Source organism: Panulirus ornatus, chromosome 16, assembly GCF_036320965.1.
Source record: "Panulirus ornatus isolate Po-2019 chromosome 16, ASM3632096v1, whole genome shotgun sequence".
Taxonomy (NCBI): domain Eukaryota; kingdom Metazoa; phylum Arthropoda; class Malacostraca; order Decapoda; family Palinuridae; genus Panulirus; species Panulirus ornatus.
In genome coordinates, this window is record NC_092239.1 from 33,955,029 (window position 1) to 33,980,301 (window position 25,273).

Genomic DNA, 25,273 nt, shown 5'->3' on the forward strand with positions numbered 1-25,273 from the left:
AACCTTCTAATCTTCGTCAAGCGACCTCTGCTACTTCCTGAAGTCTTCAAATCTGTCATCAATCCCACGTCCTTAAGCATTTTGAGCCTCACAGAATTTCTCTCTGATGCTTTTGTGTCTTTCGCAAGGCGAGATCCATCCAAGACATCCACCATATCAATAACCTCTGGTCCTAATCTGCAGATAAAGACTTATGAGGATCTGATGTTGTAGTCCTTCACATCTTGATAGATCCTGTGGCACTGGGGGTTCTGATCTCCCTTCTTTCTCTCCGCTTGTCTCCCTGACTCTCCTTTCTCATATCTAGTTCCTTCATTTAGTCTTTCTCTGCACACGGTGTGGGATCAAAGCTCTCTCTCTCTCTCTCTCTCTCTCTCTCTCTCTCTCTCTCTCTCTCTCTCTCTCTCTCCTTCACAACAGCGGTGTCCTTCACGGTTTTGCCCTGTCTCCTACGCTCTTCCTTAACCACCAGTTCGCTTTCTTCATTCATATGCAGACGCTTCAACCTTGAATCCCTCACAACTTCTTTCAAATCTATCCCCTCTTGCTTTCTCTACGAGTCGTCTCGCTTTGGCAACGTCTCTAAAAGTCTGACTTGCGACACGACTTCCCGTTGGGGCAGGACTACCGTACTTAAGCTTCACGACTCTAACGCCCAAATCACTTCCTATTTCTCTTTCTAATCTCCACACAACTTCCCAATCCTGTAATTCCACCATGGTACACAAATTACTCGTACTCGGTATCACTGCAACATCTAAGTTCTCTTGGAAATTCCACATGTATGGAGAATGCAAAGCCGCCTAAAAAAACAATAAAAAAACAACAACTTTGGAGTCCTGCTCAGATGTGGGAGGACTTCTTAAGTTGCTCCGACACACAAAGGATTCGGTTCGACCTTGTATGGATGTACTGCTTCTCACATTTAGGGGATCTACCTCTCCATATACCTTCTTGAAAGAGTCTAATGCAAACCGATTCATTAACTGCTCCCCCTTCGGTCCGCCACTCAAAAGGCTGACACGCCAACCCACCACATGACCCAGAGATGGTTCTTTCACAGGCATTACTCCAACTTCTGCTTCACACACACACACACAGACACACAGACACAGACACACACACACACACACAGCTTACGTGTAGCAACCATGCTCTCTCCACCAAATCTGAGTTCAGTAAAACTGTTCACCAGGGCTTTTGTAATTCTTTGTGAAAACAATGACAAAAAAAAACGTACATCAGAATTTCAAGCCCGTCAAACTCTGACGTTGACCTTTGAATGTGTAAAAATGTCGAGAACGGATCAGAGCTGTTGAATGTCATTCCTATTCTCGTGCCACGTGCGTGCGTGTTCTTCCATCAACAAAACCCGAGTCAAACATTCATGTGCATAATGTAAACCCAACGTACAGATGCCAACGCAGAAACAAAAACAAATCAGCTTTCGTTCTTTTCTAAGTGACCACCGAATATATATATATATATATATATATATATATATATATATATATATATATATATATATATATATATATTAATGGCAGCTTTTGGTCCAGGTACAGAATATCACAATTTCAACGTACCATTTTTCTTCTAATGTGAATATTTACTATTTTTACTACACATCTGTCGCTCCGGCCGTTTCACTTACCACGCTAACGTTCACTGTGGGCAACAAATAGCGACAGGTGAAGAACAGCTGGACATTGCAAGTGGTCTTGGCAACTTTATGACACGGACGCTGGTAAAAAAAAAAAAAATTCCACCAACTTTTGCAAGCCCCGATACGGTACGATCCCCGAACCAACACTCCGGGGCAAGCCTGGAGAGGACCCACTGGTGTCTTCCAAGGCCGGTTGCAATTACCTACCTTAATATGGGGGGGTGAGGAGACACTTAGAGCGAAGTAGTGGTCTTGCCGCAGACACTGGCAGCACGGAGGAGCTAGCTTAGCTTAGCTTAGCCTAGCCATCCGCCGGTGAATTTGGTCGTCCACGATAGCCAAGCACTTACTTCCCAACACTGACGCCGCCGCTCGCTCTGAAACCTCCCGCGCCGTAGTGGGACACGATCCTCTCTCCCACACTCTTAATACACTTGTCGACACACACTTATATACATGGATGACACGAAAGTGTACAGTGTCCCCGTGCGTTTCACTTTGAAAAAAAAAAAATTATATTTCTGTTAACAGCAGCACACACACATACTGGGGCAGCCAAACCCTTGCAAGTTCCACGAGTCGCTAGTATCTTGAACTCTCAACAACACCACTGCAGAAAAATTATTCTATTTCTCCCCACGACAGTACACTTATTTAGCTAACATTTTTAGGGTGACTAACAAAAAAAAAAGCCCCACACATATCACATGACTCGAAAACAGCAGGTTTGAAACGATGCTTAGGAATATAATCCAAGTATTTTTCTAATATCAGAGGAGGCAGTTCCTCGTTCCACAACGTTTTTCTAATATTCACAACAATGGCTGAGGAGTGTGTAGAAGCACGTGTGTGTGCAGGAGCGGTGCGCGAATGCGATAACCTTACAGGAGCACACATTAATCCCATGCGCACAGTAGGAGGGCCGGAGCCACACTGAGGCCACGAGTCCGCCGCCACCACCATCGCTCCCCCTTCCCCACACACACACACACACACACACACACACCCCGCACCCCACCCTCCCTCATGACGTTGGACTCGCCGCCAACACCACCACCACCATTGGCATCTCCAACACTCACCACCACCACTAACCCGCTCTAACCTTCCCCCCTCCCCTCCTTCATACCTCTGTACCCGATAACCCCACCTTGTATATAACCCCATACACTCGAGAACTGTAGAGCGAGCGTGTGTGTGGTTAATATCTTGGCCTCACGCCGTAGCATGTGGCTTGGGAAATCGAGCGGGTTAAAATACCTAACCGTCAACCGGCGCGCCTTTCTGTTGCTGCCTTGTACGTCTTCATCCACAACCTTTCTACAACCTAGTCGGGTTTTAGCCTCGTACTTCAGACAGCCCATCTGAAGCCTCCCTTCCTTTTCATTTGTTTTTTCTTTTTACTCGAGCAAATAACTATAATGAAATTTTACCGCATACTAAAAGAGACAGAAACTTATCCTAAAGGTACGACCTTCGTCCGTGAAGTGCTCCTCCCCCCCCCCCTCCCCTCAGGCCCACCACACCACAAGCAACCCCCTTCCCCCCACACTCATCCCCCTAGACCACCACATCTCACCCCCTCCTCTCCCCTGAGAGCCCACCTCACCCTCTCCCTCCCACAGGTACACACCGCCGTTCCCGTTTTCCCTTACGTCCGTCGCCGTAGAACACACTCACGCACGCACACACCCATCACCACCACCACCACCAACACAGCCTTTCAACACTTCTTACACCAACATACCCACCAATAATTTACATTCGTACATCCACATGCCCATGTGTATCCCCAACACTAAAAACACACACAGGGACACCAACATAAGCCATTGCTATACATACAGTCACCTGCATGCCCACGACCATCCACTCAAGCCCACATATCAACACCAACATATGCACGAATACAAACACAATTACATAAGAGAAATTTCAGATACACACAGGATGAAAAAAAAATACATTTGGCAAAAGCCTAAACAATTCAGAGCTCATTGAATCTCGTTTTTACTGTCGTAGTTTGAAAGACAAAGGGGTCGAACTGTCGCGCTCGAGGGTCGTACCGTCGTCGTACTCGAGGGTCGTACTGCGTGCTCGGGGTCTTACCGTCGTCCTGTCGTGCTCGAAGGTCGTACCGTCGTGCTCAAGAGGAGTCGTACTGTCGTACTCGAAAAAGGTACCGTCGTACTGTCGTGCTTGAGGGTTGTACCGTCGTACTGAAGGGTCGTACCGTCATACTCAAGAGTCAGTTCGTTGTGCTCCAGCCGTGAACGGGGCACATATTCAATTGACTATCCAAATACCTACAGACAAACTCCTATACCTCACTTCCTAATATAATATCGAACTTTCCAAAAAGAAGAAAACGTACAGAGAAAACAAATCAAGACTATAGAGATACTGCCATTAATGGCTCTCACATTCACATCTCGTGGCATCGGGGAGGGGGAAAAATAAAAATGGCCAACCTTTGCCTCAGACAGAATGGCGTAAATACTTTAGAATACTTTACGGGTCTGACCTTTCCGGAGTCTGTAATTTGGCGTTAATCTTGCAACGGGACCAGCATGGGGAAAAGATCATCACAGTTCACTTACCGAGCTTCACAGCGAAGACCATGGGTTACCGTGTCTTGTGTGTGTGTATGTATATATATATATATATATATATATATATATATATATATATATATATATATATATATATATATATTCCAGTCACTGGCTTTTTTGCAACCAGAGGAGTGACTCAGCGCCATTAAAGCGACAAACGTTCTACTTACGTAACTCAATGATCTCTGAGTTCCTGGAGTAGAGAGAGAGAGAGAGAGAGAGAGAGAGAGAGAGAGAGAGAGAGAGAGAGAGAGAGAGAGAGAGAGAGAGAGTCGACTTCGACCGCAGCCAAAAAAAATAGGTCTCAACACACTAATCCCTGTCGTCCCCAATTACTCAAGAGTCAATGTAAATGGTCATCACACGACAATTGGGGGATCAAGGCTGCAACCAGAATAGGGATTAAAACTACTTGCTTAAGACCATTAGCGAGTGGGAAATAGATCAGACATCACGTTAATCCATCTTACAGTATCGTTAAGAGCTGGGTCTCCACTTCCATCTCTTCCGCTTTTCTTCCTCCTCCTCTTCTCCTTCTTCTTCCTCAACGGTATTCCTCACTTCAACCCCTTCAACTCACAGATCCTCAGCCTCCCGCCCCTCCTTCAGCCACACCCTCCAGCAGTCCATCTCGTGTTAGTGTGTGCCGTCCAATTCCTCCTCGCCATGGTCACTGCCATTCCCTCCTAGCCGTCTCCAGGATTTCCAGGATTCTTTCGCTTGTCCTCCCTGCTCACTTTATCCGCCTTTCTCCGCACCCGCATCTCAAGAGGCTTCTACCGGATCAATGTCTTCTTTGGTCGGAGTTTACGCTTCAGTTCCGCACACGTTATGAAAACCGAGAGCGGGCTGTCTATGACAAGGGCCCCGTGTCAGGCAAAGCCCCACAGGCAGCTCCCCCACTCCAACCACTGTCTCTCCCCCACTCCAACCACTGTCTCTATATTATAATCTTTAATACTCCTGTTTATGACAAGCCTCTCTCTCTCTCTCTCTCTCTCTCTCTCTCTCTCTCTCTCCATCTATCTATCTCTGTCGTCTTCGCGAGCGCTCGTTCGCCAATTCCTACCCTCTTGCCATCAGCCATAACGTCGATGATTTCTCCTCGGCTTGAAAGGAAAAAAAAAAAAAAAAAAAACGCGACCATCTTTGTCTTCCCTTCGTTCGCCCTTATTCCACTCTCCTTTGTTAAGTGCTGTTTAGGTCGTTCATCTCTAAGGTGATTATCTACGGCTGGACGATCATCAGTTCATACTACTCCTCTTTTGTAGCCTCCTCATCTCCCCATCACCCGTGTGTAAAGCCCTTTATTCCCTCCGTGGGACAATAGCGTCCGACGTCCTTGATTGGAACTCTGCATAAGAGACGGTTTTGCCTCCCTTCCCTATCTCGCTCATGGTTCTTTGCTCCGGTCACCAAACACTCTTCCCTCAGAATCTCCGCCAAAAACTAGAACCAGTCCGGAGGGTCGAAAGCCCTTTCGTAAAACCCCTACGAAAGATTCAGAGCACTCGCTGCCGATCCTTTAAACTTGTCTTGGCACGAGGTTTCTCTCCTTGATTCCCTCCCGGTCCAGCATGTATCCCTTCCCGAGTCCGTAGAGTGACTTCCTTGCCAACGAAGGGATCAGCCTCTCCTTCCGGCCTCATTAACACTTGCCTCAGTGTGACCCCCCCTGAACTCGAGCGCCATCACGCGGATCATCCAATGGTCAAGACACACACACACACACGACGCTGCATTTCAGATGTTTTCGTAAACGGGAGCAAGCATAAGCCTCTCTCTCTCTCTCTCTCTCTCTCTCTCTCTCTCTCTCTCTCTCTCTTTCTCTCTCGTCGAGGTTTGAACAATGTTTTCCTTCAGTTCTCCGGCCGTTTAGTCCCCCGGTTCTCAAACAACGTCCTTCGGTCATTCCCCTTCCTCAAACACGTCCTTGCGTAACATGACCAGGTTTTTCTCTTTTTTTGGGGGGAAGGGTTTTCCTCGTCCTCCACCCGACAACCAACCCGCCAAGGCTCTTCATACATTCTGCCTCCACACCGACCACACACTCTCACTTTTCCCCATCCCTCCCCACATGGTTCCGATCGCTGCTCTTGGCATCACCCTCCGCCAGACCTGCTGGACTCCTCCTCCCTCCTCCTCCTCCTCTTCCTCAGCAAAAGTCACTATTTGTTTCTCAAATCCAAACGACACGACCCCCACCAGCTTGGAGGGCCTTGGCTTGAGTTGCTGGGGTAGGTGGGACCGCCGAACTCGAGACCCGACGCCAGGTAAGCCAACTCTTCAAGTGTCTTCTTTTCTTCATCATCATCATCATCATCATCCTCATCAGTTACTAGATTTAGTTCTTCCCTGTGCTGCTTGCTGCCTCTAGTGTTCTGTCAGGCTTACTGCCTCTAGTGTTGTCAGGCTTACTGCCTCTAGTCTTCTGACAGGCTTACTTACTGCCTCTAACTTTGTCAGGAATATGCTCTTAAGTTTTCTTCGTCATGGAGACGGTAACTCTCTGCCTTCACATTTTCGATGACTCCACTGGTTTTCGCCAACCCCAGCTGGATCCAGCCTTTCCCCACCTTCCTGTCAATGTTTTCTATTTTACACGAGGCAAGCCGCAACTCTTCACCTTGCCTGCTTCGCTCCCCACTTCCTCCTGAACCATTTTCCCAAACCTGCCTTTTCCTTCCCTTCACACGTCCGCGTCCCACCATCTCCTCTCCGCTTTGTATCCATTTTCCAAATCATTCCCTCAATAATACAAGACCTCCAGCAGTTTCTCCGCATCTCGTATCAAACAATGTTCTCAGCATTCTTCTTTGCCGCGTTAACTTCCTGTCAGAGCTCCTAAGGCATAAAATATACACACCAAGACAGAGAGCGGCGAGATTCACTATTTTCTTTTTCTAAATCTTACACAAAGTGACCATCCAACTTGCTGCAGTGAAGACAAAGGTGAAGTTAAAGATGCCGGCGTGACTCAAGGGCAGAGAGCCACACAGGAAGAATGCAACACTCCTGAAAATCTTTTCATATATACACACACACAGACACACACACACACGCACACCTGGGGATAGGGGAGAAAGAATACTATCCACGCATCCCCTACGTGTCAAGTGATGGCGACTAATGGTGGACGGGAGCTGGAGGCTTGGAAATCCTCTCCTCCTGTATCATAACTTTTCAAAAACCAAAACAGAAGAAAGAACAAAGCGTAAATATTCCTTTTTCTCGAAGGCTCTCTATCGTCTGTTCCCGACGCTGCCTCGCTAAGGCGGGAAAGGCCAGCAGGCAAACAGAAACTCACACACAAAGGCAAAACATGACATATACACAAAGACAAGACTAAGTCTACGCTGTGTGCACACCAATCCTCACATGCACATGCATGAGCGCTGCAATCATCGGGAAGACCTGGTTGTATCAATCATCATCTCAACTATCGCTCCTTTCCCCTCCACAGCGAATGCTTTACAAATAGAACTTGCCATCTATATACAAACTGCCGAAGTTTCACAGACACCATGCCAGCTTCAAGCTGTCGGGCACCTCACACACCGAGTTTTCCCCAAAGATTATCTTCTCTTTCCTACACTTCTTCATCTCGGGAGTATACAACTGCCATACGGAGCCCCACTGAGAAGCTAAAGGCTTGCCTCATCCCTCGTATATAGGCTAAAGGCTTGCCTCATCCCTCGTATATAGGCTAAAGGCTTGCCTCATCCCTCGTATATAGGATAAAGGCTTGCCTCATCCCTCGTATATATCTAGATACGTGTTACTGGTCCTTCGTATGTACCTCAGCGTGTTACTGGTCCTTCGTATGTACCTCAGCGTGTTACTGGTCCTTCGTATGTATCTCAGCGTGTTACTGGTCCTTCGTATGTACCTCAGCGTTACTGGTCCTTCGTATGTACCTCAGCGTTACTGGTCCTTCGTATGTACCTCAGCGTTACTGGTCCTTCGTATGTACCTCAGCGCCACTGGACCACTCGGGGGCCAGGTTTATGGTCACCCGACCACGGCCCAGGAGGAGTTCCGTCCGGCTTTGAAGAGTCGTACCTACCGTCGCCCATAAGGATCGTACCGTCATGCGCAGCGTAGAACTCCCACCTCGCGCCGTGCAATTACATAATTACAATCTCCAATTACATAATTACAATCAGGTATAAGTAATTACGTACGCGTACGAACTAATGTCCTACGATAACCACCAACAAAAACACCACATATACTTAAGCAGAGCTGCAACGGGAAGGAAAACAAACAGTACCTAATCTCCAACAACAGCCTTTTTCTCCAACAACAGCCCTTTCTCCAACAACAGCCTTTTTCTCCAACAACAGCCCTTTCTCCAACAATAGCCTTTTTTTCCTCTAACAAAAGCCTCTTCCTCCAACAACATCTTCCCCTAAAATACAGCCTCTTCCTCCATACCAGAGGCAGTATTTACTCTCCACCTCCCTCTTTCAGAACACTGTACTATCTTCCCCCCAATTCCCCATCGCCTCGTAACCTACCTTAACATCTAGCCAGTCCAACAACCTCTTTGCAAACTCATAAAATCCCTCAGCTTCCGCCTCACTAGGGTCTCATCTCCCCCTTAAACACATTTATTATGGTTCTCTAGTCCCTCCCCATTAGGTCACCCCTCGCTCATCTCTCTTCCAAGGTGGGCAGATTTAAAGTCCCCCTAAGCCTTCCCCCCCCCCTCCTCATAACTCAGCTCTCTTAATTCTGGTACCAGTTTTCTTACCCTCCTGTTCGCGTATCTGTTTGTCTGCGTTTGAACGAAAGCACCACGCACGGATACCAAAACACTGACACCGTCGGAGAAAATCACTATATATATATATATATATATATATATATATATATATATATATATATATATATATATATATATATATATATATCAAACTATTCGCCATTTCCCGCGTTAGCGAGATAGCGTTAAGAACAGAGGACTGGGACTTTGAGGAAATATCCTCACCTGGCCCCCTTCTCTGTTCCTTCTTTTGGGAAATTAAAAAAAAAAAAAAAAAAGAGAGGGGAGGATTTCCAGCCCCCCGCTCCTTCCCCTTTTAGTCGCCTTCTACGACACGCAGGGAATACGTGGGAAGTATTCTTTCTCCCCTATATATATATATATATATATATATATATATATATATATATATATATATATATAATATATACTAAACCCAAAACACAACACCATATCTAGATCAAAGTGGTCTGCGAGCAATAAAGGATCTAACCCCACGTGAAGGCTCGTATAGATTCAAGAATCCTTTCCTCCAATGCCTTTGACGCTGAGCCCAAGTTTCCCGAGGAGACAAATCGACTTTCAGAAGGCCAAATCGTAGGACATTCTTCCCCCCCTGCGGCTCGGGGGTGCGAGGGAGCGAGGCCATTCATCATCTACTTACACCACTTAACATGATTATTTACAATAATAACAATATGTATCGACACCTTCGATCGTCCCCCCCCCACACACACCCCCCCACACACACACACCCCACACACATCCCACACACACACACACACACACACACACACACACACCCCACACACACCTCACACACGCACGCACGCACACACACCCCACACACACACACCGAGCAACATATCCTCCTGCTGTCGTTGTAGCTCCAGCTACACCACCCACAACAAGGCCTACTGTTATGACGACTACAACCCCCAGACCGCATCACAACCGTGGGCTCTTACCTTGTTGTTGTTGATCTTGGGCGGGGGCGGCTTCTTCTTGGCCGGATCCGGCTTCACCCGGTCTAGGAACGGATCCAGCCGACGAGTACCGGCCTTATCCGCCACCCGTACGCAGCGCTGGAAAGAGAAAAGAAAACGAAATCAGAATGCGAGTCCCGCCATGACGAACAGAAACGTGGGCGCCATCGCGCACGGCCAGGATCAGGGGGCCTCCGTGGTGCAGTGGGCAGCGCTTTACTCCGCGGCGGCTCACATGCAACCCACCTGCTTATATCACCCCCTTAGGGAGAGAGAGAGAGAGAGAGAGAGAGAGAGAGAGAGAGAGAGAGAGAGAGAGAGAGAGAGAGAGAGAGGGAGAGAGAGAGAGGTGTATAGATGCCCACGTCTATGTCATGTCTATACCACACACTTTTAAGACACGGTGTCTATACCAAGGTATGTATCTACCTGCATACATATGGTTAATACATGGTATACATAATATAAAAAAAGGAGGTTCAAAGACACGGGGCAACGCAAGTGTATGCGTGTGTGTATGTGTAAAACTCTGCCACACATGATCCCCCACATAATCATACGAAATATTAAAAAAAAAAAAAAGAAAAAAAACCACAGCTACCAATACCGGTACCCATTACAGCACAGTAAAATATCCATAAGATCCAACATTACACTCTGTATCTAAATGCACAAAATCGCCATCCGACATGCGGCAATCATTTCCCCCACACCTGGCAAAATGAAAGGCAACAAATGTGGGTTCGAAACCAACCAACCAACCCCCCCTCCCCCAACTCAGCTCTGTACACTACACTACAGTACACTGCACTGTGTTACACCTTCCCTTTAAACCACACACACACACACACACACACACAAACACACACGCACACACGCACAAAATAAAACAACTTATTAATAAAAAATGCCTATCCACTGACGTTTTCTAAATTGCTCTGATACAAAATAATCATCCAGACGTTTTCTTTAAACGTACGTAATACAAAATGCCCGCACACATTTCATAAATCTACAAAAATATTGAAAAAAAACTGCCCCCCCCCCCCCCACAGACATTCTCTAAATACAGGGGATGTAAAATGCCATAATTAAGGCACATTTAATCCCTCAACCCTTCACCAAAGGATCAGCTCTTAATTAATACGCGTAACAGCGAGTAATTAAACTCGTAATTAACATAATCGTGGATATCGAGTTGTCTGTCCCTGTGCTGGCAACACGGTAGGAGCCGTCCGCTTCACTTTAATCCCTTGAGCACGACGGTACGACCATTCAGTGTACAGTACGACCACACGAGCATGACGGTACGACCACTGAGTGTACAGTACGACCACATGAGCACGACAGTACGACCACTGAGTGTACAGTACGACCACATGAGCACGACGGTACGACCATTGAGTGTACAGTACGACCACACGAGCACGACGGTACGACCAGTGAGTGTACAGTGCGACCACATGAGCACGACGGTACGACCACTGAGTGTACAGTAAGACCACATGAACACGAAGGTACGACCAATGAGTATACAGTACGACCACACGAGCACGACGGTACGACCACTGAGTATACAGTACGACCACATGAGCACGACGACTGATTATACAAACAGTACGACCACATGAGCACGACGGTACGACCACTGAGTATACAGTACGACCACACGAACACGACGGCACGACAAATGGGGGTGTGACTGCCTGACTTTTCAAGGGTCAGGTCAGACGCCACGAGAACCCGAAGGTCGTCCCCGTCGTACAGGAGGGCCGAGCCGCTGAGACCATGGGTCGTACCGTGGGTCCTCGAGGGACGTACCATCATGCTGGGTCGTACCGTGGGTACTCAAGCGTCTCGTACCGTCTTGCTGGGGGAGGTAGCGAGCTTCCCAGTGGCGGTAGACGGTACGCACCACCACACTCTCTCCCCCACGCCACAGCAACAGGGGGAGGACACACAGCAGAAAGCGTTGGGACGACTCCCGGTCGCCCCAACGCACCCCACCTCTCTCTCTCTCTCTCTCTCTCTCTCTCTCTCTCTCTCTCTCTCTCTCTCTCTCTCTCTCTCTCTCTCCCCCGTCCACGTATCCTGCAGTAGAGACGCGTGAATATTTCCAGCGACATGGCTCACCTGCCAATAGTTAACGCCAACATCAAATTGCCAGGTACCACACACACACACACACACACCCCACAAAAGCCTCCTCCCAAACGCCACCGAACACGCCTCCTAAAAAAAAAAAAAAACACACAGAACCGCACTCAAAATCCTCCTCCCAAGCACATCCACAAACACCTCCAAAAAGGGGTATCCCCCCGCCCTCTGCACACGTACGTACATAACACCTTCCAAAACTCCTCACGTGCCTCCAAAACACCCTCACACCTCGGCACTAACTACGGCCGAAATGACGAACACAGCCACGGACGGTAGGGGTAAAGGTCCTCTCCTTTGCAGCACCCGGGGCCTTCCATAAAAACTACAAGACTTGAAGTTGAGGAGCCTAAACTTTGGGGCTGAAACACGAGCCTGAAACGAAGTGACAAACCAAAATATCTCTTAAAATGGTACGAATAGAATTCTCTTCACCCTTTCTCAACGCTTCGATCCCTTTCTACATATTGCAACAGATACCGGAATTGCATTGTCTGTCCCTTGTGAACTTACAATATATATATATATATATATATATATATATATATATATATATATATATATATATATATATATGGAGATGGAAGGATGGGATGAAAGAGATTTTGAGCGATCGGGGCCTGAACATGCAGGAGGGTGAAAGGCGTGCACGGAACAGAGTGGATTGGAACGATGTGGTATACAGGGGGTGGCCGTGCTGTCAACGAACTGACCCACGACATGTGAAGTGGCCGGGATAAACCATAGGAAGGTCTGTTGGGCCTTGCTGTGGACAGGGAGCCGTGGTTTAGGTGCACTGCACATGACGGCTGAAGAATGGACGAACAAATATGGCCTACTTAGGAAAAAAAAAAAAAAAGGTGCATAATAATGGAAAAAGTTCGAGCGATGGAATAGTACCAAAATGCAATTACAAACAGGTAAATCATCCATACAGGAGGAAGAGGCAACCACACACACACACACACACACACACACACACACACACACACACACAAACCTGCACCGAGCTCGAACAATCCGACAATATCTGGGACACCAATTTCAGCGTCGCCCATAATCCGTCACATTATCACGACAACGAGCGGCAATTTGAGTTCAAAATGAGAGAAAATTGCTACAAATTCCGAGGACGTTTCCATTAACCCTTGAATCCACGTCGATAAGGGCCACCCGATGTGGGAGCGGCACCCCACACTCCCCCCCTAAAAAAAATATATACGACATCCCGCCTCAATCACCAATTTGAAACTGGTCAACCACAAACAGGGTTAAACTACTACATGGCATTACACGTGCTCGTTTGGTAATTTCCTCCCACTGGGGGGGAGGAGGGAGGGAGGAGGGAGGGGGGGAATCTAATGGGCCTTAATACCCCCCCCCCCCCCACAACACAACACGGTTTAAAACGCGAGTATATATTAATGATAATCACAACACAAGTCATCGCTGATGTTTTTATCATCTAATGAACGCAGAGGCGGACCTCCGGGGAAGGCCTTCCCTGTGGGGTCTGAACCTGGATGCATTTTTATCCAATAAATCTTTATTATCATCACTATTATCATTATCATCACTATCATTATTATTATCATCATTACTATCATTAGTTATTATTATTACTATTATTATCATTATTATTATCACTATCATTATCATTATTATTATCATTATTATTATTATTATCATTATTATTATCATTATTACTATTATCATCATCACTATCATTATCATAACTATTATCACCATCAATATCATATTATCATTATTCTAAAGCATGGGTCTGTCTAAGTGCTTTGCGTTCTCCCTCGTTTAATCACCACAATTACCCCGTCTCTCTCTCTCTCTCTCTCTCTCTCTCTCTCTCTCTCTCTCTCTCTCTCTTCATCCTAACACACCCCATAGCTCGTCTCCTTCCTTTCTATATGCTTTCTCCTCTTCAGCCCAGCCCCGCGCAGCTGAGAACTCCTTTCACATTCTTCGCTACCTACATCCGTGACCCACTTCCTTCCTTCATCTAGCCCTCCCCTCCCCTCCCTCCTCTGCTTTCATCTTCATTCTCTGCCCGTAAAAGTTTAGCCTCCCCCCCCCCCCCACCATTCCCTATGTGTACTTAGGTGGTGGCTGTGTGTGTGTGTGTGTGTGTGTGTGTGTGTGTGTGTGTGTGTGTGTGTGTGTGTGTGCGAGGCCTAAGGGCTGTACATACGCCGTGGGCCAAATACCAGCAGGGGCCATGGTTCTGGCCCAGGCTGGCCCACCTGTGTCAATGTTTGCCACCCGGGCCGTTATAATGGCCCACCACCAACCAACTACTGGGGGAGCTTTACATATCACACACACACACACACGGCGTAAGGAGACCCATCGATTCTCGCGTTGGCCCCGTGACGCACACCCGGGCCTGCCCCGATCTCCCGCAAGGTGTTCGACCCTCCGTCCGCCTCGTGTGGAGAGAGAAGAAACCAAGGGGGCGGCGGCGGCGCTCAGGGATGAGGAGGGGAAACGAAATAACTGTGGAGAGAGAGAGAGAGAGAGAGAGAGAGAGAGAGAGAGAGAGAGAGAGAGAGAGAGAGAGAGAGAGAGTAGGATAAAAGAGAAAAACAGTAACAGAATCTACTGTCTTTACTGTCACTTCCCACCTCAGCTTATCACCGTCAGCATCAAGCTCCACCACGTGTTTCTCCTCCCACTTTTCCACCTGCCCTTCGCCACCAATACTCCCTCCTCCCTCCCTCCCTCCTTCTCCCTACCCCTTCACTCCCGTCCACCCACCACTGCCCCCCTTCCCCCCGGACAGCACAGACAAGCAGTTAATCCCGCACGTCACGAGGTGATTTAGCGACCGGGGGTGAGAGAGAGAGAGAGAGAGAGAGAGAGAGAGAGAGAGAGAGAGAGAGAGAGAGAGAGAGAGAGAGAGAGAGAGAGGCGCGTGGTGTGACACGTGCCCTTGCCCGCTGGTTGTTACTACTGCCTGTCTGGTTGTCCTCGACCATGAAGGAGGCCGTCTGTTGTACTGCTCCCAAGCCACCACCACACATTAGCAGCCCTGCCTCACCCATGGTCACAGCCCGGCCGTCGGCAACGCGGGGATGGAGGAGGAGGAGGAGGAGGAGGAGGAGAGGGCCTCTGTTACGTCTGTTTCTTTACCAACACCGCTGAGGTTTACCCTATGTCGCACAATCTCACAGTAACACACACACACACACACACACACACACACACACACACACACACACACAGGAGATGTGTGGAGGGACACCCCGACGAACTCAAAACTCCCTCCCCGTACCTACAGAAACACACTCACTACCGAGCAGTACACTCACACACTCGCACACTCCTCACCCCAGCATGATCACACGCTTCTCAGCCTCTCCAGCTGACTGGGACGACCTCGAGACCGAGGAGAGACAGGAGGGTGGAAGGGAGGAGATGGGAGATCACCTCAACCCACACAGTAAGCTGGCGGGAAGAGATACACAAGTGACGGTAGCGTAATATAATCTCACACACACACACACACACACACACACACACACACACATCACACCAGCTGGATTACATGTGACGCCCCGGTTGACCCATGTCACAAAACCAGTTCTGTCGTGTCCGGCACTCGGGTTGTGTCATGTCTGACACACAGGTAGTGTCGTGTCTGACACGAGAGGATCTCGCCTCGTGTGTGTGTGTGTGTGTGTGTGTGTGTGTGTGTGTGTGTGTGTGTGTGTGTCACTAAACGTGAATGATGAAATACACGATGAATGAGATGATGTGTACGAGACGATGAATTCATATTTCATATCCCGGATAAGCGATCGTCTCCCGGAAAACCGGGTTTCGGACCCCGCATTTCCGGGAGTCATTAATAAAGGAGGGAATGCGGGGGAAATAAGTTATTCTTAAAGAAAATGGGGTACAGGGACAGCGAGTTCAGCAAAGATGGTGGAGCGGCTGAGAAAGAGTACGTGTGTGTGTGTGTGTGTGTGTGTGTGTGTGTGTGTGTGTGTGTGTGTGTGTGTTCTGAAGTAGGTCTGGAGCTTTGGCTGAATGCAAGTAGGTACAGTGAGATGAACCAGCGACTGTGGCGTGGAAACGCTAATCCTCCCAGAGCACGAAGGCACGACACACAAGCGTTGACCCTTGAGCACGGCGGAGCGAGTCTTGGACACGTCAACACGACCCTTGGACACGTTGGTACGACGCTTGGGCACGTCGGCAAGACCCTTGGGCACGCCGGTACGACCCTTGTGTATGATGGCCTGGTCAAAGAAATGTTAAACGGGGGACAACACATGGTGTGAAGAGCATGAGAAAACAAGGAAGAAAATACAGACGAGGACAAGAATAGAAAGACGGACAGGCAAAAATAACACCGAAAGATGAAGAGGAGGTGACAAATACGAGATCTAAGATGTGTTAGCGAAGAGAAAAATATGAAAGAAGACGAAAAGATGATTCAAACATACTGCATGACACCCCAAAAGAAATCCAGTAAAATATATGCGAGAATCTCAAGGGAAAATCATAGAAAAAAAAATTGAACCAACGTAGAAATGGCATAAAGAGGCAAGATGCGAAACGAATCAATACTATGAGCAGAGAAAAGAGAATGAATAATGAATAGGGAGAATAACATAATAGAGAAAATACGAGACAGTATAAAGAAAGAGGAGAGGAAGGCAGGGAGAGGAACAATGAAAATAATGACCACACAAAAGGCCAAAAAGAAAGAAAAAAAAGAAACGCCAGTAATTGACTCCAATTAAAGGACTGACAGAAAAGGATGAAGTAACGATAAAAAGAAGAGATATGGGGAGCAACGAGGAGGAGGAGGAGGAGGAGGAGGAGGAGGAGGAGGCGAAGGTTAGAAATAAAAACGAGTAAAGAAAACGGAAGACAGGAGGAGGGGGGTTAGCAGCCAGGAAGAAGAGAAGATGAATGAAATATATATATATAAAAAAAATAGAAAACGGAAGACAGGGGAGGAAGTGTGGAGGGGCGGGTGGGTAAGGTAGTCGGGTGGGAACATCAAAACCTGATATACTAGGCGGGTGACGGCTCTCCCAGGCATCATCACCTTGTGTCTTCCATCACCCCGTCGTCTCTCGGGTGGGAGAATGGGATAGCGTGTCTCCTCACCCACCTCCCATACTTCACTCGTGACGTCGGTTTTGTCGCCTTCCCTCTCCCGTAGCGCCCAACTCTCTCTCTCTCTCTCTCTCTCTCTCTCTCTCTCTCTCTCTCTCTCTCTCTCTCTCTCTCTCTCTCTCTCTCTCTCGTCGATCATTCTGCAAACTTATTCTCTTTTAAGGCGAAGTTCATCCCGCTCTACTGGGAATGTGGGACACCAGAGCTGTCCTCCAGCAGGTAAGCCTCGTCAGAGACCATCATCAGGTCTTCTGTTACCGACGTAGCTTTCCCACGCAGACCATCATCAGGTCTTCTGTTACCGACGTAGCTTTCCCACGCAGACCATCATCAGGTCTTCTGTTATCGACCTTTCCCACGTCCTTCCCATCTTAATTAACAGAGTCTAATTTCATCCCTCCAACCTATGCCCTTTCTTCCACGCCTTCTCAAAAAAAAAGCCCACAGCTCTTTGAGCCGAAGGAAAAATAAAAACTCCGTCGGGGAAAAAAAGAAAAGGAGTCTCAAAATATCCAAAATCTGGGTAAAAAAAAAAAGGGGGGGTGGGGGGGGCAAAAAGCCATTAGTGAAAGGTAAAAAAAAAAAAAGGGCCATCTCTTCATATGCAGATTTCCAGTCAAGACCCCACGGGGGCCCGCCGAGGGTAGAGGAAACACGCTCGAGTGGGAGTGAGAGACGAAGGAATCATCAACATGGTCTCCATGAATCAGCAGTGATGATCAGCCACCTCAAATAAGATATCCACTCGCGAAGATCCTCTCCAGACCCACACTAAAGTCGTCTCAAGCCGTTCTCCCAAAACACACCGGCTGATTTTGTGTGTGTGTGTGTGTGTGTGTGTGTGTGTGTGTGTGTGTGTGTGTGTGTGTGTGTGTGTGTGTGGGATCTGCAAAGCGCTTGAGGTTATTTTAAGAGCTTTTATAACACGAAAAAAAGGAGGAAATACCGTGATATCTTAAAAAAGAAGTTCGCAGCAGCAACGTTTATCACCATTCCATTACGAGTTCCAGGGAGTTAATGAGTACGTCCCATGCACTTCGCTGCTGGAACAGATTCCTGGAACTCTCTCATTCCAGAAAAATGTACGTTGAACTGAAGTGCTTGGGTTCCAGCCCAGTGCAGTGTACATGGAGGTGTAGGGCTGGGGTCCAGCCCTGTATAGTGTACATGGAAGTGCAGGGCTGGGGTCCAGCCCTGTACATGGAGGTGTAGCCCTGGGGTCCAACCCTGTACATGGAGGTGTAGTCCTGGGGTCCAGCCCTGTACATGGAGGTGTAGGGCTGGGCTGGGGTCCACCCTGTACATGGAAGTGTAGCCCTGGGGTCCAGCCCTGTGTATGTTAAACACACACTACATACCCTGTACCCACCCTGATGCACGACCCTTCCTCCATTTCCCCTTCACAACAGTAACTCCCTGCCTCCCTCCCTGCCACTATTCCTACTTCACCTACTAACAGCCTAATCTCCCTTAACGAGGCGGTTGACGACAGCTGGAACGGAGCCACGCCCTGCCGCTAATGGCGGCCTCTCGCGGCGTTCCCTTCGTAAAGCACTGGAAGAAGGTGGCGCTGCCGTGGCCCTCCACCCCCAACCCAACACACACACACACACACACGCAACCCGCTCCCCTATCTCCCTGAGTGATGGAGGAGGAACGGACATGCACGCCTTTTCCACGCCCCTTCCACGCCTTCCTCTCCTCTCCTCTGCGCCTCGCGCGCGCAAAAAAAAAAAAAAAAAAAGTGGTATAATCTGATTAAAACCATTTCCACAGCACTGGAGGATCCTGCAGTCTGAGCCACACAAGCTATATACCACGGTTATCCACCGCCTCCAAAAATTCGCCGAAGTTATCTCTCTCTCTCTCTCTCTCTCTCTCTCTCTCTCTCTCTCTCTCTCTCTCTCTCTCTCATCACTTCGCAATCTTCTACCTCGCAAGTCCTGGCCTCGACGAAGACTCCTGTTCACGAGCGGAGCGGAGCCCAGCCCTTCCTCGACCTGCAGAATGCTCGCATGAAACCCCTGCCTGGCGAGAGAGAGAGAGAGAGAGAGAGAGAGAGAGAGAGAGAGAGAGAGAGAGAGAGAAATTAACAAGCAGTCCCGGTAACTGAGACAATGAAGATCGAAAACAGACGAACTAATCACACAGGAGACCTAACTTACGAATCCACGCAACAGCAGCAGCAGTAGATGACCTCCGAGGTACACATCCAGGTCAGCCACAATTTCCCCAGAGCCAGAGAGGAAAATAGGGAGGATAAAACACGACGTAGCTCCCACCGACACAGGCATACCCATGCCTTACATCCTCATGCACTCGTTAACCCAAACACTATCCTACGATCCACGTCTCCTATCCTCATGCACTCGTTAACCCCCAACACTGTTCTTCCGACCCACGTCTCCTATCCCCATGCACTCATTAACCCCCAACACTATCCTACGATCCACGTCTCCTATCCTCATTCACTCGTTAACCCCCAACACTATCCTACGATCCACGTCTCCTATCCTCATTCACTCGTTAACCCCCAACACTGTCTTCCGACCCACGTCTCCTATCCTCAGGGACTCATTAACCCCAAGACTATCCTGCCGTCCACATCTATCCTCATGCCCTCATTACCCCCAAACACCATCCTACAATACAATTTACATCAACAGTCTGTTCCCCCATCCCCCACTCCCCTCGAGACGCTGTTAATCCCGGCCCGCCGTAAAGAATAAAACCTTTGCAGTAAGTTATAATAATTAGAGGGCAGAGGGCGCTGCTTCCGCGAGCAGGAGGCACCCAAATGAAGAGCCACAAAGACCTGCTTCCATTATCACTGACATTAAGCCCATCACTTTGCCCGCCATTTGACTTCGAATTTGTCTTACACCGGGTTGTAGCCGGTGCATATACGTAGAGCAAACACCCGTTGTTATCTTCGAGGCAGGGGGAGATAAAGAATCCTAAAATACACAAAAGTTTAGAGTCCAGACAAGGAGAAAATACTGGATTGGACGAGAAGGGGAGGAGGAGTAAAAACTGGCACTGGTGAGGAACTGCTGTGCCAGGGAACACAACACACACACAACAGGGAAGGAGGGAGGACCACGAGTGGCGGCTGTATGTTGGAGGGAGGACCACGAGTGGTGGCTCTGTGTTGGATGGAGGACCACGAGTGGTAGCTCTATGTTGGAGGGAGGACCACGAGTGGAGGCTCTATGATGGAATGATGGAGGAAGGACCACGAATGGAGGCTCTATGTTGGAGGGAGGACCACGAGTGGCGGCTCTATGTTGGAGGGAGGACCACGGCCACGAGTGGCGGCTCTGTGCTGGAGAGAGGAGACAGAAGCGGCGAATACACGAGGGAGAAAAGGGAGGGAGCAGGAGCGGCGCATCTCCAAGGGAAGGAGAGGAGAGGGAAGGAGAGGAGGGGCGCATCTCCAAGGGAAGGAGAGGAGAGGGAAGGAGAGGAGGGGCGCATCTCCAAGGGAAGGAGAGGAGAGGGAAGGAGAGGAGGGGCGCATCTCCACGGGAAGGAGAGGAGGAGGAGGGATGAGCGATCCCATGATAAGGATAGGGGACAGCGAGCTTGCCAGTGGTCGGCCGGGGGGTAGGTAGGCAGGACCTTAATGGTATATGGGCGAGGCATGATGATCTACGGCCCGGTAATGACATTGTAACACCCGTAATGACGGGGGGTCTCCCCACACCCCGACGGCGCCACTTTACCTCAAAGCCGCGGCCGCTCCAGTTAACAATTACACACTCGCGCCGTCACGCGTTTATTTACGACCGGTAATTATCATCAGGGCGCGGGGGGCTCATGAGCACGTGACAATCTGGTTAAGCCTTGGGTGGGTGGGGGAGGGGGCGCCATGGAGGGAGACGGCGATCACATTACCCCCCCCCCCCGGCCACCTCACCCCCTTAAATAAGAGCCGGTTAAATGAAGAGAGACTGGGCGACAGCGTGCCTCTTATCCAACCCATCCGAACACCATCTTTTTCGCCTTATTGTCATGCATTATCAACTCTTGGGGGGGGGGGGGGTCGTTTTCTTTGGCACCGAAATCGTAGAAGAATGAGGGGCCCCAAGGTCGTTTTCTTTCAACCAACGAGACCGTCATAAAAAATAAAGACGCAAGACATTTTCTCGTTTTCTTTCCACCGTCAGGACGTCACGAGAAACGAAAATCAGGGTCGTTTTCTTTCAACCGACGAAGTACCATAAAAAACGAGGGGATCGAGTTCGTTTTCTTTCAACCCACGAGCCGCCGTAAAAAACGTAGGATTAGCCGCGTTATCCATACCAGCCCCCATTTTCTTTCCATTTCTTTTTTTTTTTCTTTTTTCCTACTCTCGCCCATACAATGAGGAGGGTAGAGAGAAAGCGATGGGAGGCAGCGGAGAACACATCGTGTGTGAGGCACACACCACGTGGATGAAAAGTGATCAAATTGATAAAATACAGCAAGAGAAACACAAAGCTTGGAGGTGTACAGGGAAAGGGCCGGGCGGTACGCGCTGGGAAAGACACGAGAAGGCAAACCAACGGTTCCAAAAGCTCAGCGGTGGAGGGAAAGAAACAGACGTCGCAAGGGCCCGCCACCCGTGCGTTGCCGACGGCCGTACAAGTCATCATGTGACGCAGTGGCTTGCCCTGGGCTAGTGGTCCTTCTAATGTGGGTAGCCAGACGATGTGTTTCTTAGTTTCTTGGCTCCGAGGGATGTTGCGGTGGTGTATGTGTGTGTGTGTGTGTGTGTGTGTGTGTGTGTGTGTGTGTGTGTGTGTGTGTGTGTGTGTGTGTTCTTTGGGTTCCACATCATCGTGTAATGGTTGGATTAAGAGCTTATGTTACGTTCCTCGGCGTGAAGTGAACCACTTGTGTTTCTAAAGTTTCTGTGTTCCTCGGAGTGTTTGAAATTAGGCAGAGTGGCATGTAAGACCTTGTAGTGAATATGTAAATTACCTATTTGTACCGAACGGGGAGGAAGCTATACATAACAGTGGTGCCCCCCATCTCTAGTTCGTGTGTGTGTGTGTGTGTGTGTGTTGTGTGTGTGTGTGTGTGTGGAGTGCGTGATGAAGAGAGAGCGACGAGTGTTAAGTGGGGTCCCACGTGCGGTGTGGAGAACATGTACACAGGTTGGTGACCGATGGGGGTACGTGAGCACAGGCGCCTAATGGTATATGATTAGCAGAGGTGCCGGCACGTGGAGCGGTCTGGAGGAGGAGGAGGAGGTGGGTGGGTGGGAGGCAAAGGTGGATGGGTGGGTGGGTGTCTGGGTATGTGACGGCTTTCGACGGGCGGGCGTGTGTGTGTGTGGGGTGGGTGACGGGTGGTAAGAAAGGGGTCTGTGACGAGCGATCTGTGTCCCGAAACTTAGATAAAACCAACTTAAGACTAACTAAACCGTAACACACGGTGTGGTAAGTCACTCCCCTGAGTAAACCAGCCGACCTACCAACGCCTCATTAAACCCCTTCACTCCGAAACCACTGACAAGGAGAACCCACACCTCCTCACTCACACCTAAACCCAGGCCACAAGCCGAGCCGACATCGACCCCCGGGCGAAACGATAAGGTCCAGCGAACATAATAAGGGCAGACGATGATATCGACCTTAAATACACTGCCCAAGAACACAGTCGGAGAATGCTATCCCAGGCCCCAACATGGCCAGCTCCATTTTACCTCCACGCAGCACTCAACAACCCTGACAAGGTCTAGTAATTGCCGGTCAGTAATATATATATATATATATACCCCCTCCTCCTCCTCTACCTCCACGCTTCCTCTAACAAGCTAACTGATCACCCCCGCGATAACCGGTCAAGATAACGCTATCTTCCCCACTCCTCCCAACACCCAATCCCCCCCCCCCCACCACCACCACCAGAATACATTACGGCTGAAAGTCAGAAAATTAAGTCGACAAAGTGGACTATCAAGGAAGGGGATCGATACTCTCCAAGACCCAGGCAATTAGGGGGTATTTCACCGTATGGGGGTGTCGGGCACAGCAAGGGTCTTCCTGTATTTACCAGTCAAGTGCTCGGGTGCAGGGAGACCTGCTTGCTGTATGCAGATGACACGGCTGCGGTGGCAGGCTTCGAGCGAGAGGGCTTCAGAAGCTGGTGGCCGAGTCTGGGGTAGACACAAGGTGTCAGGGGTGTCTATACACGACACAAAGACATGGGTTGGCCAGTCGAGGACGCCGAAAGGGTCCAAAATGCGAGGACATGCATCACTATCAATAGGATAAGAGTAATATAATTCTGGTGGTATATGGGGCGGCTTTATCATCACAAGAAGGGAAGTACTAGATGTGTGCCCTCCACTACCACACGAGTCAGGGAATGTGCCCTCCACCACCACACGAGTAAGGGAATGTGCCCTCCACGACCGGCGAACACCTACAGCTAAAGGTGTCAGCCCATTTCTAAACCTTAGTTCCTTCCATCACACACAGAGGACAAGAAAGAATGACCACTGCTATATAGGGGGCGGCCCAATCCGCCACCACTGCACAACAGTGGCGGGGATAAAAGTCAGCCCATCCATCCATCCATCTCATCCCATCCCATCTCCACCCCACGACACCGATGGGGAACATGTCAAGGGCTCACCGCACTTCATCCACATAGATCCCGTATCACATCCCCAGCTCAGGCACCGCACCACAGTTAACCCCAGCCAGGCCACGTACACATCATGCAGTTCAACAAGCACCTCTGCTGGCTCTATACTGTTCATTTCCCGTGCACTTGGCACAGCTGGAATCCCCCAATCTGTGCCACAGATTTCCCGCAGCCAGCCAGATACCATCTGCCTCACACACACACACACACACACACACACACACACACACACACACAGCTCTCCGCCCAAACAATGAGACTCCCTGACTTCCCTCATGATTCATGAGACCCGTTGTCTTGCACGTGTGAGGATGGATGAAGGGAGAGGCAAGAGTAAGGCAGTGAAGTGACGTAAGGTGGAGGTAGGTAGGTAGGTAGGTAGTGAGTTTATCACAGCAGATGGAAGTAGTAACATATCATCTGGCCTGTTACAGGTTGAGGATTTACTTCGCAAATAAACATCAAAACTGGACGTTGGCACAGCTATCACAGGAAAATCTTACAGGACTAACACCATTTTCTGGACATCACAGAGATGGACAATGACAGAGGAGAAACGCTTCGTCGCAGTCAGGGATTAGCGCTGCGACAGCCAGTATGCCCGAGACACAATAACACAGAGACAATTCACCTTCCAACCTAACCATAACTCCACACTACACCCGGATCAAGAGTGTGTCTTTCTCTTCACCTCATTTTTCCAACTTGTTACTCACTTCACTGGCTTGACTTGCCAGTTCTCATGTTTTTTTTTTTCAAAAGGTCCTCCCCAACCCCCTCACTTTTCGCCTCTTTAGCCGTAACTGGAGAGATGACAAGAGGGGTTTTTGTTCACCTGTTCATCATCTCGTAGACCGGGAGAATAATGGATGCCAAAAAAAAAAAAAAAAAGACAAGCGTTCATGGCTTTCACCTGACAGTATGACGGGTGTTGGTGGCCATTAAAATATATTAAGTGTCTGCCATAAAGTGGAAGAACATGCACAGAGCAATCTTCCACTGTCACCTCACTAATAATCCTATCACGTCGACAGATCTTAATATTATACGTTCCTCGTAAGAATAAATGTCTGTGGTTAATGACCAGGCGATGACCTTAACACACACACACACACACACACTAGTACGCTTTACGATGCCCTCGGATGCTCTTCTACCCCCACAGTTCGTAGTTCGGTATCAACCCACGAACTGTTATCTTTCTTTTTTCTTGCCTTCGGGGATCGAAACCTTGAGCAATCCACGCACCGTGGGGTTCCACAGACCCCAAGAGACACCACAAAAATCTTCTTTT

At 49.0% G+C, this 25,273-nt stretch overlaps 1 protein-coding gene across 2 annotated transcripts in view; it reads right to left on the reverse strand.

Moving 5' to 3' along the window:
- Positions 1-25,273, reverse strand: part of LOC139754235 (uncharacterized) — a 487,834-nt gene that overhangs the window by 165,190 nt on the left and 297,371 nt on the right. For both annotated transcript variants that reach the window (XM_071671545.1, XM_071671546.1), the window contains exon 2: positions 10,018-10,134. In XM_071671545.1, coding sequence (XP_071527646.1) covers positions 10,018-10,134 — 117 coding nt within the window. The remainder of the gene's footprint in view (positions 1-10,017; positions 10,135-25,273) is intronic.